The 16,067-nt window shown below is 42.6% G+C and overlaps 2 protein-coding genes across 3 annotated transcripts in view; both read left to right on the top strand.

Moving 5' to 3' along the window:
- The window catches only part of LOC311231411 (egl nine homolog 1-like), a 67,128-nt gene extending 65,148 nt beyond the window's left edge, over positions 1-1,980 (top strand). For both annotated transcript variants that reach the window (XM_084317989.1, XM_084317990.1), the window contains exon 6: positions 878-1,980. In XM_084317989.1, coding sequence (XP_084174115.1) covers positions 878-933 — 56 coding nt within the window. In that variant the 3' untranslated portion in view covers positions 934-1,980. The remainder of the gene's footprint in view (positions 1-877) is intronic.
- Positions 1,981-9,106: 7,126 nt separating this feature from the next.
- gtpbp2b (GTP binding protein 2b) overlaps positions 9,107-16,067 on the top strand; it is a 44,237-nt gene continuing 37,276 nt past the window's right edge. The window contains exons 1-4 of the mRNA XM_084318579.1: positions 9,107-9,530; positions 13,478-13,504; positions 13,778-13,962; positions 15,637-15,748. Coding sequence (XP_084174705.1) covers positions 9,333-9,530; positions 13,478-13,504; positions 13,778-13,962; positions 15,637-15,748 — 522 coding nt within the window. The 5' untranslated portion in view covers positions 9,107-9,332. The remainder of the gene's footprint in view (positions 9,531-13,477; positions 13,505-13,777; positions 13,963-15,636; positions 15,749-16,067) is intronic.

The raw sequence follows: 16,067 nt of genomic DNA on the forward strand, positions 1-16,067 counted from the left end.
GCAGCCTCGAGGCCTTTTGAAGCTGGACGAGTGTCTTGTGGACTTTCTTTGGAACATTCGGTGCTAAATCCACTAGGGCTGTACCGAATGCTTCGAGGCTTCGAACATAATGTTGACATTCGAATTCTAAATCAACATTCGAATCTTTTTTGTGTATGTATTGAATCTGTTTAAACCAATGGGGTTTTTCTTCACAGTTGCAGATAAAGTTTAGGCTACACTAATATTATAATATTAATACTATAAGACGTCACCATCACTTTCGTACCAACCGTGCCCTTATTGGATTATTTATGTTGACGAAACTGATTGCGTTATATTCATTAAAGAAAGTTGATTTAATAAAAAATAAAAAAATTAATCAGATTAATCACTTGCGGATTTAGTTTGAGGATAATCTTTTTTTTATAAATAAAAAAAAATAAATACAGACATTCGAAGCTTCGTTCGAATACTTCAATAGACATTTCGAATGTTAAAAAATGACATTCGGTACAGCCCTAAAATCCACTGATGACAAGATAGTTAACGCCACATGTTGCAAAATGAGTCTCCTCTGCAGACGAGCTATGAAGTCATTAGAATAGGCACCATATTCTGAGCCAAAAGTCCCATTTTCACAAGATTACCACAGCAGTACGGTTATGCAGTACAATACCGTGTGCAGCATCCTCTAGTTTTGGCTTTTGTGTGGTCCGTGAATAGCATGGCATTTTTTGCGTACGTCTCTCACACTGTGTTGCAAAACCTACACGTAAATGCATCTGTGTCATCTTCCGTTATGTGGCTGAGCAAGTGAAAGTAGCTGCATTCCAATAGCGAGTGAAAGTATTTGTGTTCTTCATGACCCCTTAATCTGTCTTTCATTTATTTTTAGGTTCTGGAGAGAAGGGAGTCAAGGTAGAACTAAATAAGCCGTCTGATCCAAGCTAATAAAGGCCAACGGCGCTTCTGGGGAAACCCAACCATTGTCTGCTGCCAATCACGTCAGAGGGAGGAAGAGTGGAGAAGTGGAGAATGAACCCACAACCAATCAAAGTGTCCTCGCCCCCCCCCTCTCTTTCTCACATACTCTCTCACACACACACACACACACACACACACACACACACACACACACACACACACACACACACACACACACACACACACACACACACACACACACACACACACACACACACACACACAATGACAGTGAATGTGATAACTGCAAGAACTCATCATTAACCCAAGATTATTTTGTTTAGTTTGTTTTGCTATATGAAGAATGCCGGTCTACATTATAATAACAAGTCAAAAGAGAGGAATATGCATGGTATTGATTTAGCACATGGGCTGGGTTAGCGCGTTATATGTACTAGGGATGTCTGATATTATCGGCCGATATTGGCATTAAAATGTGATATCGGAAATTATCTGTATCGGTTTTTAAAAGAAAAATTTATATATTTTTACATTTATTTACCCAGGCAAGCAAGTAAGAACAAATTCTTGTTTATTGTCAAAAGTATGCATAATGTTGTGTTAATTCCACAACAAGAGATATGTAATGAAATTATGATATGATATGAAATGAAATGTATTCCGTTTTTGGGGGGGAACCCTGCATATATCGGTATCGGTTGATATAGGTATCGGAAATTAAGAGTTGGACAATATCGGTATAGGTAAAAAAGCCAATATTGAACATCCCTAATATGTACGTACTTGACGTCGACGAGTTGTTACTCAGGCCTTTCGCTATACCTCTGAATATTTCAATACCGTTTCAAGGAGGAGCTCTTGGCGTTGGATGTCTTCCGTCTGCGTTCAGATGCCTTTTCATCACGGAACGTTTAGCACGTTTTATTGGAGAACCTGATGACATGCAGACAGTGGACAATGTGAACACTACTGCGGGTAACGTGATATCAGAGGTAATGATCAAGGGTTTGCTGCACGAGTCTCTGGACAGACTGGGAGATCAACTGGGTCCTTTCCAGGTCTTGAAATAAAGTGTGAAGGTGCATGAGGGGAGGGGGGGTGGGGGTGGATCCTCACTTGCAGTTGAGGATCCTTGCATTTCACCTTTTCGTTGTGCAGAATTATCTTCAGCGGTCTGTATGATCTGATCTGAATGATCGGTCAGCTGTGTATAGTACCTAGTCCGCAGTGCTTCCCAATCCTCTCCTCGAAGCACCCCAGCCGTTCCATGTATTTGTTCAATTCCACCACCAGCACACCTGATTCAACTTAACGAGCCCTTTATCAGGTGTGCTGGTGGTGGAATTGAACAATTACATGGAAGGTAAGGTTTGAGAGAGGTTTGGGAACCACTGAGTCTACTAGTGGTATAGTCACATAGACGGGTTTTTCATCCATGTCAGACTTGGTGCGCGCATCAAGGAACATCCTGGTCAGAACAATGGGGCAGACTACAATAATATTTGCATTTGTTAGCCATGCTAGTAATCTAATCAATCCAAGCCAGAGCTAGATATGTAAAAGGTGAAAGGCTCACACTCTCACAGCCATGCTGATTTGGGAAAATGACATCCAGGCGTTTTTTTTTCGTTTGAAACAACTTTTCATGTCATGGTTTCCCCATAGAGCTCCGTTATACTTTTATTCAGAGGGGTGCCATGGTTTTTCCATACTTTTTTGTTGTTGTGCCGCAGCTCAACGCAGGTAGGGGGCAACACAGTCATGTGATTCAGCGGGTGTTGCTGATTGGCTCGAAACGTGGTATGTTTATAAACAAGAAACCCGTCTATGGCGGAGACCTCATCCGGGGATATGTTGAGCACAGGCCACGGTCTTCACATCAAGTCAAGAATCGAGGGAAAGTGTTGAATCTTTCAGATGACAAATGCATAGAAGCCCTCCAGATGGAACCTATGGTGGTGGGAGGGTCATACCTCCACCTCCCGACTCACTGGTGGCAGTGGGAGGGTCATTCATACCTCCACCTCCCGACTCACCTAGCGTTTATTCAAAGCTACAAGTCGCTTGAATACCTCATGTTGTTCGACACGTGTTGCAGTGAAGAGTTTCATTCCAAAATGAACAGATCCATCATTTGAGAAAAATAAATGACACCTGCTCTTATAGAACGATTGCTGGTGTGAAAGTAAAACTTGCCGTTGACTATTATTGAAATTCTTGACTTATGACAAGACCGGAGGATGTCGCCGTGTGTATATACTGGAAGTTTGTTTTATCCAAAATGGATAGGATTTTGGAATGAAATCCTTCACGTTCCTAAAGTGTTTTCAGATTACATTTCGCCTGTATAAATTAAAGACTGGGAAACGGAGTAGATTTTTCTTTAAATACAGGTGTAATTTTAAAGGGTAAGTCCACTCGAATATCTTTTTTCCTCTGTAGAATAAGTGTTTTGGTGGGATTCCCCATGAACCCTGATGCTTAGCTGCTCATCGTTGTGCATTCGAGCCCAGTTTGATTTGTACACCAGTGTATCACTGGAGTTTATTGGCCTGTAATCAGTGATCTGTCTGTTGTTGCAGACGTTAAGTCACCGTTGTCTTAGAAACCAAAACGGATAACGTTACCCATCTACTAAGCTTGCAGCTCTGAAGGTTAATTTTCAATAAAAGCAAGTTTTTTAAGAAATGTCTGAATCCATTGTTTGATTTGTTGTGCTTTATGTGGAATTTCCACAAATTGTAATTGTTTGTAGCCTGCCCTAGAGAATTCACTTATTGAACTAATACAACACTGCCACCACGTGGTCATTCTGTGCATCACATCTCCGCTGTACGCCTGTACGTTAATGCCAAGCAAGCAGTGCAAAAATGCTTCCGCATTCGTCACCGCACGCTAGTGCGGTAAAGCGCCCTTCTTTTCAGACAAATGCTACCGTGCGTGCACCGGCGGCGGCGTGCTCGCTCAGGTGCGTGCGTGCGCCGGCGTGCTCGCGCGAGGTGCCCGCGCATGCGACACGAGCGGAGCTCAATATATATAAGTCACCGCCCCTTATTCAGTATCCAACAAATAGCTCAATTGGCAAGGACACATGGCTGTGGATCCTATGGCTTGTTTGCTGGCGAGTTCGAATCCCATCGAAAATATTTTTTAACGTGATTTTTTTTTAACGTGTATTCTTTCGCCGATTAAGGTTAGGCATTGTTTCGGAGTTGGTTAAGGTTAGAACGGTTAAGTTTAGGCGCTGTTAAGGAGCTGGTTAAGGTTAGAGTTTGTCAAAGAGAATGGCAATATAATTTCTATGGTTAAGGTTAAGGTTAGGCATTGTTTCGGAGTTGGTTAAGGTTAGAACGGTTAAGTTTAGGCGCTGTTAAGGAGCTGGTTAAGGTTAGAGTTTGTCAAAGAGAATGGCAATAGACAGCCTATTTCCGCGAAAATGAAAGGCGCATTACTGCATGCCACTACGGTAAATTTTTGCACTGCTTGCTTGGCATAAAGCTACACGCCCCCTGTACATTGACCGCAGTGCTTGCATTGCAATAAGCTCCTTACTTGATAATATTTTTTTTATTAAGTTGAATGAATGAATGTTTTTCAAGGTTCTCTCATTCTTGATCCCTTCCTTGTAGGTAGAAATGTTATTCTAACATTTTATACGGAGGTACGTTTTTATTTATTCATTCTTTGTCATTTTGAGTAAACATGAGTCTGATCTTACTTTGGTGTTGAGCCTCACAGCAGTGAGGGTCAAAACCCTGTGTCTCACAGCTGCTACTGAATGAGTATTCAATGATCGACTTGATTGATTGAGTCATTTAATTTATTCAACCCAATTAACAGGCATATCCCATTATAAATCATCAAGATAGGACAATGAAGTGACGTTCCATAGTGGTCAGGCAGACAGACTGATTGATTGAAAACTTTAACAGATTGCAGAATGGGTACAGTACAGCTCAAAAGACGAGTAGGAAGTTAATTCTTCTGCGGCCATATTGAGAAAAATTAACTGGTCATGGTTCTAAAATGTTTCTTTGTCTAAGATTGGCCACACCGGTCATTATGGTGATGATTGAGGGATTTCCCGCTCCAACAACTAGAGAGAGCTGTATAGTCTTGAAATAGTAGACCTCAAAGTGTGGAAATTAAATGATTTTCACTATTATTTCATTGACTAGAAGTTAGCCCAGTGGGACGAATGAATAGGTGTCACTTTCTCCACTATTATGTCATCAACTACAGTAGACGGCTTTGGAATTCGGGACTAAATCATAACACCAGTTAAAAACATTCACTTTAACAATATGACTAGACATTGATGACTATTCGTATTCAGTGTGTATTGCAGGTTTGAAATAAATACTTGATCAGGGATGTTATCTATGGATATCGGAGTATGGCCTCATTTATTTTTATTATTTGCATTGATGGAATTCCTTTTTAAAGGAACACTAGCCTAGCTTAAAACTCAGGTGTTTTTGCCCAACAGCTATAGGCTAGCTGGTCCGTATCCGCTTCCATTAATTTGTGCTAAGCTAGGCTAGCCTGCTGCCGGATAGCCACAGAGAGGAAATTGGTATCCATCTTCTTGTCTGACTCGGGAGAAGACCGTATAAGCTCATTCCCCATAATGTTGCCGTGTTCCTTTAAGTTTGATTTACAGGCTGCCTGCAACCAGCCTTGCATGCAAATATCAACATGATATACAATTGCAGCATACTAAATTCAATCCCAAAATGTAATGGAAGTGTTTGGCATCACATTGTTGATTGAAGTGTTTATACCATTAGGCCTACAAAGTCATTTAGATATAGATTAGATATCTAAAGATGTAGATTTGGATATAGATATAGGCATAGATATATACACTACTGTATATTTGCATGTCGTATATATCACAAATGTAACAGTACTATATACTTGTATGTCCCTATGGCATGATGTCAATGTTAAGTGTCATCATAAATGTCACTATGAATTGAAAATGGGGGACCCTGATGTAAACAAGACAAACGTCTTTCTCTGGTCTGTATCCCCCTTAACAATTGTGTGTATTGAGCCGTACTGTATTGTACCCATTCATTTCATTTAGATTAGTGGATTGATTGATTGATTGAAAACTTTATTAACAGATTGCAGAATGGGTACAGTACAGCTCAATACATACAATTGTTAAGGGGATGCAGACCAGAGAGAGACTTTCGTCTTGTTTACATCAGGGTCCCCCATTTTCAATTCATCATAACATATATGACGCACATGACATACAGATAGACAGTACTGCTACATCTATACATTTATGACATACCAGATTTGCAAATACAGTACTGTTTGTGATACAAAAAGTGTCCAGAAAAGAGTGTATATACATTTGACGTAGAAACTGTACATTGGAGGAGGTTGGGTAGGTGGGGTGGGTGGGGGCGGGAACTGTACATTGGAGGTGGGGGTGGGTGGGGGACACTGTACATTGGAATACTGACAAAGCCATACTTGGTCATTTACTGTACAACTGGGTTAGGACATTTGTAGGGTCCAGTTTCGAGTTGCAGTCTCCCGTAGGTGTTCTTTGAGAGTGTTTTTGAAAGTGGGTAGTGATTCACATTGAATCTATATGTCTATTATATTATATATTATATATCTATTGGTCTATATATTACATAAGCTATTTCTGTCATACTACTAGCAGAGAGTAGAGACTGTATATTCAACATCCTAGTAGTAGGCAGTACTGATTGACAAGCTAAAAGCAATTGGTTTTGATAGTCTATCAGTGAGCTGGATGCAATCCTACCTTGAGGGGAGGGAACAGATGGTGGAGGTAAACGGTACCCTATCCCCCCCTCTCACAGTGAGCTGTGGTGTTCCACAAGGAAGCATACTAGGACCGCTACTGTTCCTAATTTATGCAAATGACATGTCGTCAGCTTGTGACTGCAACTTGTTCCTGTTTGCGGACGACTCAGCCCTGCTGGTCTCTGACAAGAACAAGTTACAGGTTGAAAAAACCCTCAGCTCGGAACTAGGCAGAATCTGCATATGGCTCGCTGATAACAAACTATCATTACACATGGGCAAAACAGAGTCCATTCTCTTCGGTTCAAATAACAAACTCAGCAAGACCGACGGCTTCTCAGTTACAGTGGGTGACAATATTGTCACAAGGAAAGATGAAATTACCTACCTGGGTTCCATCCTAGAGGCTAATCTCTCCTGTGACAAAATGGCATCCAATGTAATAAAAAAAGTCAACCAACGAACTCGATTCTTGTACCGGATCTCCTCTCTGGTAAACAAGAATACCCTGAAGACTCTGGCAGGAGCACTCATTCAGGGGTACTACGACTATGCTTGCACCTCATGGTACCAAAGCACCTCAAAGGCGCTAAAAACAAAATTACAAACATCTCAAAACAAACTGGTCAGACTACTGCTTGACCTTACTCCTAGAACCCACCTCACCCCTGCCCACTTTGACAACCTAGGATGGCTTAGAGTAGATGACAGAGTACAGCAACTTGCAATGGGCCTGGTCTACAAGATACACTACACGACCAAGGTACCCATGTACATGGCAAAATACTTCCCAAAGGTCAGTGAATACCACGATCACAACACCAGAGGGAGCTCCACAAATCATGTTAAACCCAGATTCGGCTCAAATAAGGGACTAAACACGTTTCGCAATTATGCCACATCAATGTGGAACGCCCTACCCAAAGCTGTAAAGGAATGTGGATCACTACCCACTTTCAAAACCTCTCTCAAGAGACACCTACGGGAGACTGCAATTCAACACTGGCCCCTGTAAATATCCTAACCCAACCCCCTCCAATGTACAGTCATTTACCTAGTATGGTTTTGTCAAGAGTCCAATGTACAATTTTGTTTGTTTGTACAGAGTCTCCCCCCCCTCAATGTACAGTTTTGCTTGTTTATACAGTGTGCCCCCCCCCCCCCCCCCCCAACCACCTCCAATGTAAATTACCCAGTATGGTTGTCAATATCCCAGTGTACCCAACCCCCCCCACCCAACCTCCTCCAATGTACAGTTTCTACGTCAAATGTATATACTCCCTTTTCTTGACTCCTTCTGTATCACAAACAGTACTGTATTTGCAAATCTGGTATGTCATAAATGTATAGATGTAGCAGTACTGACTATCTGTATGTCATGTATGTCATATATGTCCTGATGAATTGAAAATGGGGGACCCTGGTGGAAACAAGACGAAAGTCTTTCTCTGGTCTGCATCCCCTTAACAATTGTGTGTATTGAGCTGTACTGTATTGTACCCATTCTGCAATCTGTTAATAAAGTTTTCAATCAATCAATCAATCAGTCAATAGTATCGTACTGTTGTGAAGGGGAAGATGCCCTCCTCCTGATCGCGTGTACCGGTTCCGCAACAGTAAGTGACTTCCGGGTAGGCCTGATTGGCCCCGACAGGCACGTGACGCGGCAAACTCAGGACGCGCAACGAGGCTGCTGAGAGCTGTCGCGCGGAAATAGGCTGTCTATTGCCATTCTCTAACACAAACTCTAACCTTAACCAGCTCCTTAACAGCGCCTAAACTTAACCGTTCTAACCTTAACCAACTCCGAAACAATGCCTAACCTTAACCTTAACCATGCCTAACCTTAACCATAGAAAGAATATTGCCATTCTCTAACACAAACTCTAACCTTAACCAGCTCCTTAACAGCGCCTAAACTTAACCGTTCTAACCTTAACCAACTCCGAAACAATGCCTAACCTTAACCTTAACCATGCCTAACCTTAACCGGCGAAAGAATACACGTTAAAAAAAAAATCACGTTAAAAAAAAAAATTCGATGGGATTCGAACTCGTCAACAACGGACCGCAGGATCGCAGGACCGCTGCTCTGCGAGGTGAGCTAAAGCGCTGAATGAAAGTCATAGCGGATTTGGACGGTTACATCATTCCGCAAGCTCTGCCGCGCGGCAGAGAAAGTTGCGCGTCACGTGCCTGTCGGGGCCAATCAGGCCTACCCCGGAAGTCACTTACTGTTGCGGAACAGTTACACGCCTCCTGCGTAGCTGACAGCACACAGCTCGGTGGGAGGAGGACTCTCTGTCTGACAGCAGAGAGAGGAGGGGAGGGGATGATGGCATGATGCTGAAGCTGGAGGAGGAGGACACTGTCTGACAGCAGATGATGCTGAAGCTGAGGCTGGAGGAGGCGAAGCAGCTAAACGTAAACAGCAGATTGCGCAGCAGCGGCACAGCAGCGAGCTGCGTATTTTGAGTTGGGACGCTTTATTCGATGATGGATACGATATATAGAGGTTTATTATCGCAATCATGGCGAATAACTTGTGCTTATAGTGATATGTGTTCGTACCACCGACTGTCGGAGCTAGCTCGACGTGATCTGAAGTGATGATGATGGACGGTCGTGTTGTGGTGTCCGAGACCGGTGCGATCATCAACAACAGAAACGTCCAAGGATCCAACTCCTCCTGCAATGGGAGAAAGATGGGCAAGAAATCGCGGACGAAAAAGGGCAAACGAGGGAAGAGGAGGAGGAGCAGGAAGACGAGGAACAACAGAACCCCACCGCCATACTTACCGCCGGAGGTATGGTATCTATCTTTAGCTGCTTGAGTGATGATGGTGGCGTCGAGACAGTCAGTCAGCTAGCTAGCCGGCCGGCTAACATGGTATAGCCGCTACGGCTAATTTTAGCTAAGCTAAGTCGGTGCTACTACTGTATTTGCCACCAAACGCTTTAATACGAGTTGTTATTAATTAACTGTATTATTAACTAATAGACCAACACTTCCGGTATTCTGAGTTCATGGGAGAGGGGGTAAATTAATGTTGATTAGAGCCTTGTTGGCGTAATTGGTTGTAAACTAGCTGTAGCTACAAACAACCACTTGATTGATTGATTGAAAACTGTATGAACAGATTGCAGAATGGGTACAGTACAGTACAGCTCAATACACACAATTGTTAAGGGGATGCAGACCAGAGAAAGACTTTCGTCTTGTTTACATCAGGGTCCCCCATTTTCAATTCATCATAACATGACATATAGATAGACAGTACTGCTACATCTATACATTTATGACATACCTACCAGATCTACAAATATACAGTACTGTTTGTGATACAAAAAGGGTCTAAAAAAGAGTATATACATTTGAGGGGGAAGAAACTACATTGGAGGAGGTTGGGTGGTGTGTGTGGGGGGGGGGGGGGGGGGGGACTGTACATTGGAGGTGGCTATGCTAGTATTTGTTCCAGGATTAACCATTGAAGACTGTTTTAGACAAGCCTAGACTAGTTGACCTCAGGATAGCGTACTATTAATGGTACATATGGCAGGGTTGTATATTGTGTACCAGGCTCTCTCCTTGGCTTGTGGTTGAGACATGCTTGTCCGCCTGTATGAAAATGGGCCCCTATAATTTCCGTGCCCATAATAGCTTTTTGCACAATACATCAACCTACAACTGTTACTAGTGTGTTTATAAATAGTTGGCTAGAGAGCAGTGGTTCAAGGACCGCCACATTGATATGGCATGGTGGTGTAGTGGTTAACACTGTCGCCTCACAGCAAGAAGGTCCAGGGTTCGATTCCCGCTTGGGGACCAGGTTTCCATGATGCCAGGTACTCAGGTGGGGTATCTCCCAGGCCTTTCTGTGTGGAGTTTGCATGTTCTCCCCGTGCTCGCAAGGGTTTCCCCCCCGATAAGATAAACCCAATGGAAAAACATGCACAACAACAGATCGCTAACGCTGTGGCGTCCTTGACGAAGACGGACAGGAGCACTTGGATTGGTCCCCGGGGCGCGGCTCACGTTGATGCCCTATCTGCTCCCATCTGCCCATGGGGGGAAGGACAACGGGATGGGAAAAGTGCAGAGATACATTTCATCGGCGACTCAGTGCATGTGTGTGTGTGTTCCTGTGGGTCGCCCATCTTGCGTGTGTGTGTTAAAGTTTTAAACTGCATGACAAATAAAGACTTCTAGTCTAGTCTAACCAATTATACACATTAGGATCCCCACATTGATGCACATTATGACCCCCACATTGATACACATTAGGACCCCCACATGGATGCACACTAGGACCCCCACATTGATACACATTATGACCCCCACATTGATGCACACTAGTCTAGGACTCCCCCATGGATGCACACTAGGACCCCCACATTGATACACATTATGACCCCCACATTGATGCACACTAGTCTAGGACTCCCACATGGATGCACACTAGGACCCCCACATTGATACACATTATGACCCCCACATTGATGCACAGTAGGACCCCCACATTGATGCACACTAGGACCCCCACATGGATGCACACTAGGATATACTAGGAAGCTTCATTCGATGGGCATGGGATTCGAATATGAAAAAAATTCGATTATTATAAAAAAAAATATATATAATTTGTTGTTGTTGTTGTTGTTGTTGTTGTTGTTGTTGTTGCAAAATCAACTCTGCCTCTCTTTGTTAACTACAACAAGCAATGCTGTTTGTTATTTAAGATGAGGTCGAACTCGGCACTGACAGATTTGTGTTCATTGTGCTGCTTTTATAAAGCTGTAGGTTGGGAAATAACATTGGAGAGTGAAACCTATGATTAGAGTAGTCACTCTTGTATATGTTCTCATTGGGCTAACTTAACTGCTAGTGAATGAAATAGGAATGCTGTATAGGAATGTACATAGGATCCAGTGCCTTTAAGCGATTTAAACATGTCTATTTTACCATGTCTATTCTAGTTATCTTTTTATTATTATTACTATTACTATTGTTTTATTGCACAATCGAAGCTGGCATGGCCTGGTATGTATGTGATGAATAAAACTCTTGAATCTTGAAATAGTCAAGTTAAACTATTCCAGGAATTTCTGCCAAAAATAGTTGTAACTTGTTGTGACCAGTGGTCGACCGATATGAGTTTTTCAATGGTTGATACCAATATTTAGAGGGCAGGCCGGTTGATTTTTAAAATGTATTTAATTTTATACTTTATGTAAATTCGGGAGTCATTGAGGGAGACCCTCATTTTCAATAGCGCAGAGTGTACAGATCATTACATGTAACAGGACACACAATCAATTTAAAACAATAGATCAATCATAAATACAGTCAGACAATTAATAATAATATAATGCTGATATGATTTTAAAAAGTATAATAATAATAAAATACAACAATTTAATAATAGGGCGGCTGGGTGGCGCAGCGGACATTGTGCTCGTCACCAACGCAAGAGACACCGGGTTCGAATCTGGCTGTCTGCGTTGCCTCCGGCTTGGGCTGGCCGTCATACTAACTCAATTGGCAGAGTTAGCGGGAGGAAGTCGATGGGTGGTAATCTGGACGTTGTGGACAGCGACTCCTACAGGTCGGTTGGGGGACGCCTGCACAGCAGCGACAGGAAGTAGCGGGGGTAGTGTGAGCCTCCCACACGTTACACCTTGCCAATGAGAGTCCGCGCTGGCAGGTGAAAAGATGTGACTGGCTGCCTCCACATGTACCGGAGGCCTGTATATTTTCCCCAACGGAGTTGCACTTCCGCGTTCGGTTTGCGCGATCTGATTGGCCACTGACGTTTTTCTCAGCGCCAATCGCGTTACTCCTAACAAACTGGTTAAGCTTGGCGACTCTTTCGAAGTCGCTCTCTTTCGAAGTTGGTTAGGGTTAAGGTTAGGGTTAGTTGGTTAAGGTTAGGGTTAGTTGGTTAAGGTTAGGGTTAGGGTTAGTTGGTTAAGGTTAGGGTTAGGGTAACAGCCTGCTGGCGTGATTGTTAGGAGTAATGCGATTGGCACTGAAAAAAACGCCAGTGGCCAATTAGATCGCGCAAACAGAACGCGGAAGTGAAACTCTGTTGGGGAAAATATACACGCGTACCGGAGGGGACACGTGATGCAAGGCTTCTATCCTCCCTACAACCGGCCAGTGGGGGGCATATGCGAGCAACGTTCAAGACAGGGGAGGGGAGAATTGGCACCGCGAAATTGGGATGGGAGAAAAATAGAAAAAGGATAAAAAAAGTGGATAAAAAAAACAATTTAATAATAACAAATGAGATACAAGAATTGTTGGCCATATGTTCACTAATATATATATATATATATAATATATATTAGCTAGCTAGCTTAGCTGGTTGATGACAGCTAGGTTTTCAAACTAATATTAGCTTAAATTTACAAACATTTAAATTTAAAATTGACAGTATTTTTTCCCTTCAAAATATTGGTGAAACCTTTCACCCCTATCTAGCCTGTTTGTAAGTAACCTAGGTAACCCACTGAGGGACTGGTATCAACAGATCTTGTGATCTCTTAGTTTCATGTGATACCATCGATTTTGCTCTCTGTCGATGGGATGATATTGGAAATTCCATATTCGCAGATACTTTAAAAACGATATATGGGCCGACCTGCACAACAGGAGACATATAGTAAATCTCATTGCTATTCATATCCATCCATCTAATTAACCTGATACCTTCTTGTCTTCTTCTCTGTCTTGGATATGTTCTATTCCCAGGCTGAAGAGGGAAACATCGAGTACAAGGTAACTCTCTCTCACCAGCCCATCTCAATGAGAGATGCACCCATTCAGACATATTGCATGATATATACATATAACATAATATTGAAATGTTGCATAATATACACAGTTTACTCTGATCAGTCACATCTAGCTGCTCTGGTTGTCCCATCAGTCACATCTAGCTGAAACTAGTGAACCCCACACAGTGTCATCTGTTTCCCTCTTTCATCCTTCACAGCTGAAACTAGTGAACCCCACACAGTATCATGTGTTTCACTCTTTCATCCTTCACAGCTGAAACTAGTGAACCCCACACAGTACCGCTTCGAGCACCTCGCCACGCAGCTCAAGTGGCGTCTTCAGGAGGGACGGGGCGAGGCGGTTTACCAGATCGGCGTGGAAGACAATGGCTTGCTAGTTGGACTGTCTGACGGAGACATGAGAGCTTCACTGAAGACCCTACGGAGGATGGCTGAGAAGTAGGTCCTCCTTCTCTTCACAGACGATGACATTTTAGTCATCAGGGCTTTTTCCAAGATGAGATACATTTAGTCATTTAGCTGACGCTTTGCCTTTTATCCAAAGTGACTTACAAGTTCTGTACAACAAGTCAGCAGGAAGGGTACAACAAGGTGCAATAATAATTTTCTGACCACTAGAGGGCAGCAAGGACACAGACAAACAAAACCCCTCCCCTTCCCCACAGGGAATAATATAAAATGAATATAGAAAATCACTTGCATTTAAATCAGTGCAAAGGGACAAACACAGATATCAGGAAGCACACAATCGATACATATACTTGTTCATCTATTTATTTTATGGAAGATGATGGCAATAGGGACTGGGTGCGCTGTACAGGATGCACTGGGAAGGTGGAACGACACCAATCATGGAGGCAGACATCTTCTTGTTGGCCAGTTAACTGCAGTGGTCACCAGTGGTTCCCAGCAAAATGCAGGGTCACGTCACCAAAGCATTGTTTTTTTTAGTATTTTTTTCACATTTCTATTTTGTTTGATTTTCATCATTTTTATTCATGCGTATTGAACAAATATCAAGCCACTTGAATGCAAAAGTACAATGTTTTATTTGCTCAAATAGTGCATACTAGATCGAAGCTGCAGTAGGCAACTTTGGAGAAATTAGCGAGAGTTGAGTTTACCTGCCCAGCAGAAATAGAATATACACTTACAAATATTTCCCAGCCTCTGATCTGTAGGTGGTTTTGCATACCGTGTACCCTTTTGACGTGCTGGTCTTAGTGCCAAAAACATCTGATTGGCCAAAAACAACAGCTCCCTGCATCAATAACCAATCGGATGTCCTTGTCCTTCCAAGTCATGTTCCCGGATCGCATCGGAAAACTAAGACCACCATCACGTTCCTCGTCCAAAGGTCTACAGACACAGTCAATCTACACAGGCAATGTGTTTCAAGCTAAAGCTTGTTCTCAATACTGTGCCAATATATATTGTGTTCTATGTCTCTGCACTATTTGAACAAAAAAAACATTATACTTTTGCATTCAAGTGGTTTTACACATTTCCTGCTTTGATATATTTTTGGGAGCTCCTTTGGGAGCCATTTTCTCTCTGTTAAATAGTATTTTTTTCAAATATACGTTTGGGAGCCCTTTTCTCTCACTGTTAACTAGTGTTTTTTTTTTTTAAATATATATATATCTTTGGGAGCTCCTTTTCTCTCACTGTTAACTAGTGTTTTTTATATATATTTGGGAGCTCATTGGGGAGCCCTTTTCTCACTGTTAACTAGTGTTTATTTTAAATTTTTTATATATCTTTGGGAGCCCTTCTCTCACTGTTAACTAGTGTTTTATTTTTATTTTTATATATATCTTTGGGAGCCCTTCTCTCACTGTTAACTAGTGTTTTTTTATATATATCTTTGGGAGCCCCTTTTCTCTCACTGTTAACTAGTGTTCTTATATATATTTGGGAGCCCCTTTTCTCTCACTGTTAACTAGTGGACACTTCATATTGACACATGGCAGTGAGTGACTCCATGCTGTCCTACACCCCTACTGACCACCAATTCAGAGCGAGCTACCGATTTCTACCGATTTCTCTAATGTGTTGTAATTTGTGACTACGGTCAGGCTTGATTTAGCCTCACTGTCACTCTCTCGCCAGGGTCGGCGCCGACATCACTCTGCTCCGAGAGAGAGAGGTGGACTACGACTCGGACAGAAACTGCAGGAAAATTGCAGAGGTTCTTGTTCGAAAAGTCCCAGATGACCAGCAGGTGAGACACACAATGAATGCAGCAGCAAATAAATACTAGTCTGGTGGTCTGTTCTGGTCTGGTCGTTGTTATAGGAGGCTGAGAAGGTTATAGCTCTCGCTGTATGTTAACACAATAACTGCCACGCTATATCAGCATCTTATAGCTCTACCGCCACGCTGTAAACAATGGGAGTCGCTCACCTTGTTTGCAGGGCTATAACCAGGGGCGTAGCTGGGGGGGGGGGGGGGGGGGGTAGCTTAGGATGATTCCAAGGGCCCAGCACTGGGGGGGCCCAATTTTTTTTTTTTTTTTTTTTTTTTTACTAGACATCACTCAG

The sequence above is a fragment of the Notolepis coatsorum genome (assembly GCF_963971535.1).
Source record: "Notolepis coatsorum genome assembly, chromosome: 7".
Lineage (NCBI taxonomy): Eukaryota > Metazoa > Chordata > Actinopteri > Aulopiformes > Paralepididae > Notolepis > Notolepis coatsorum.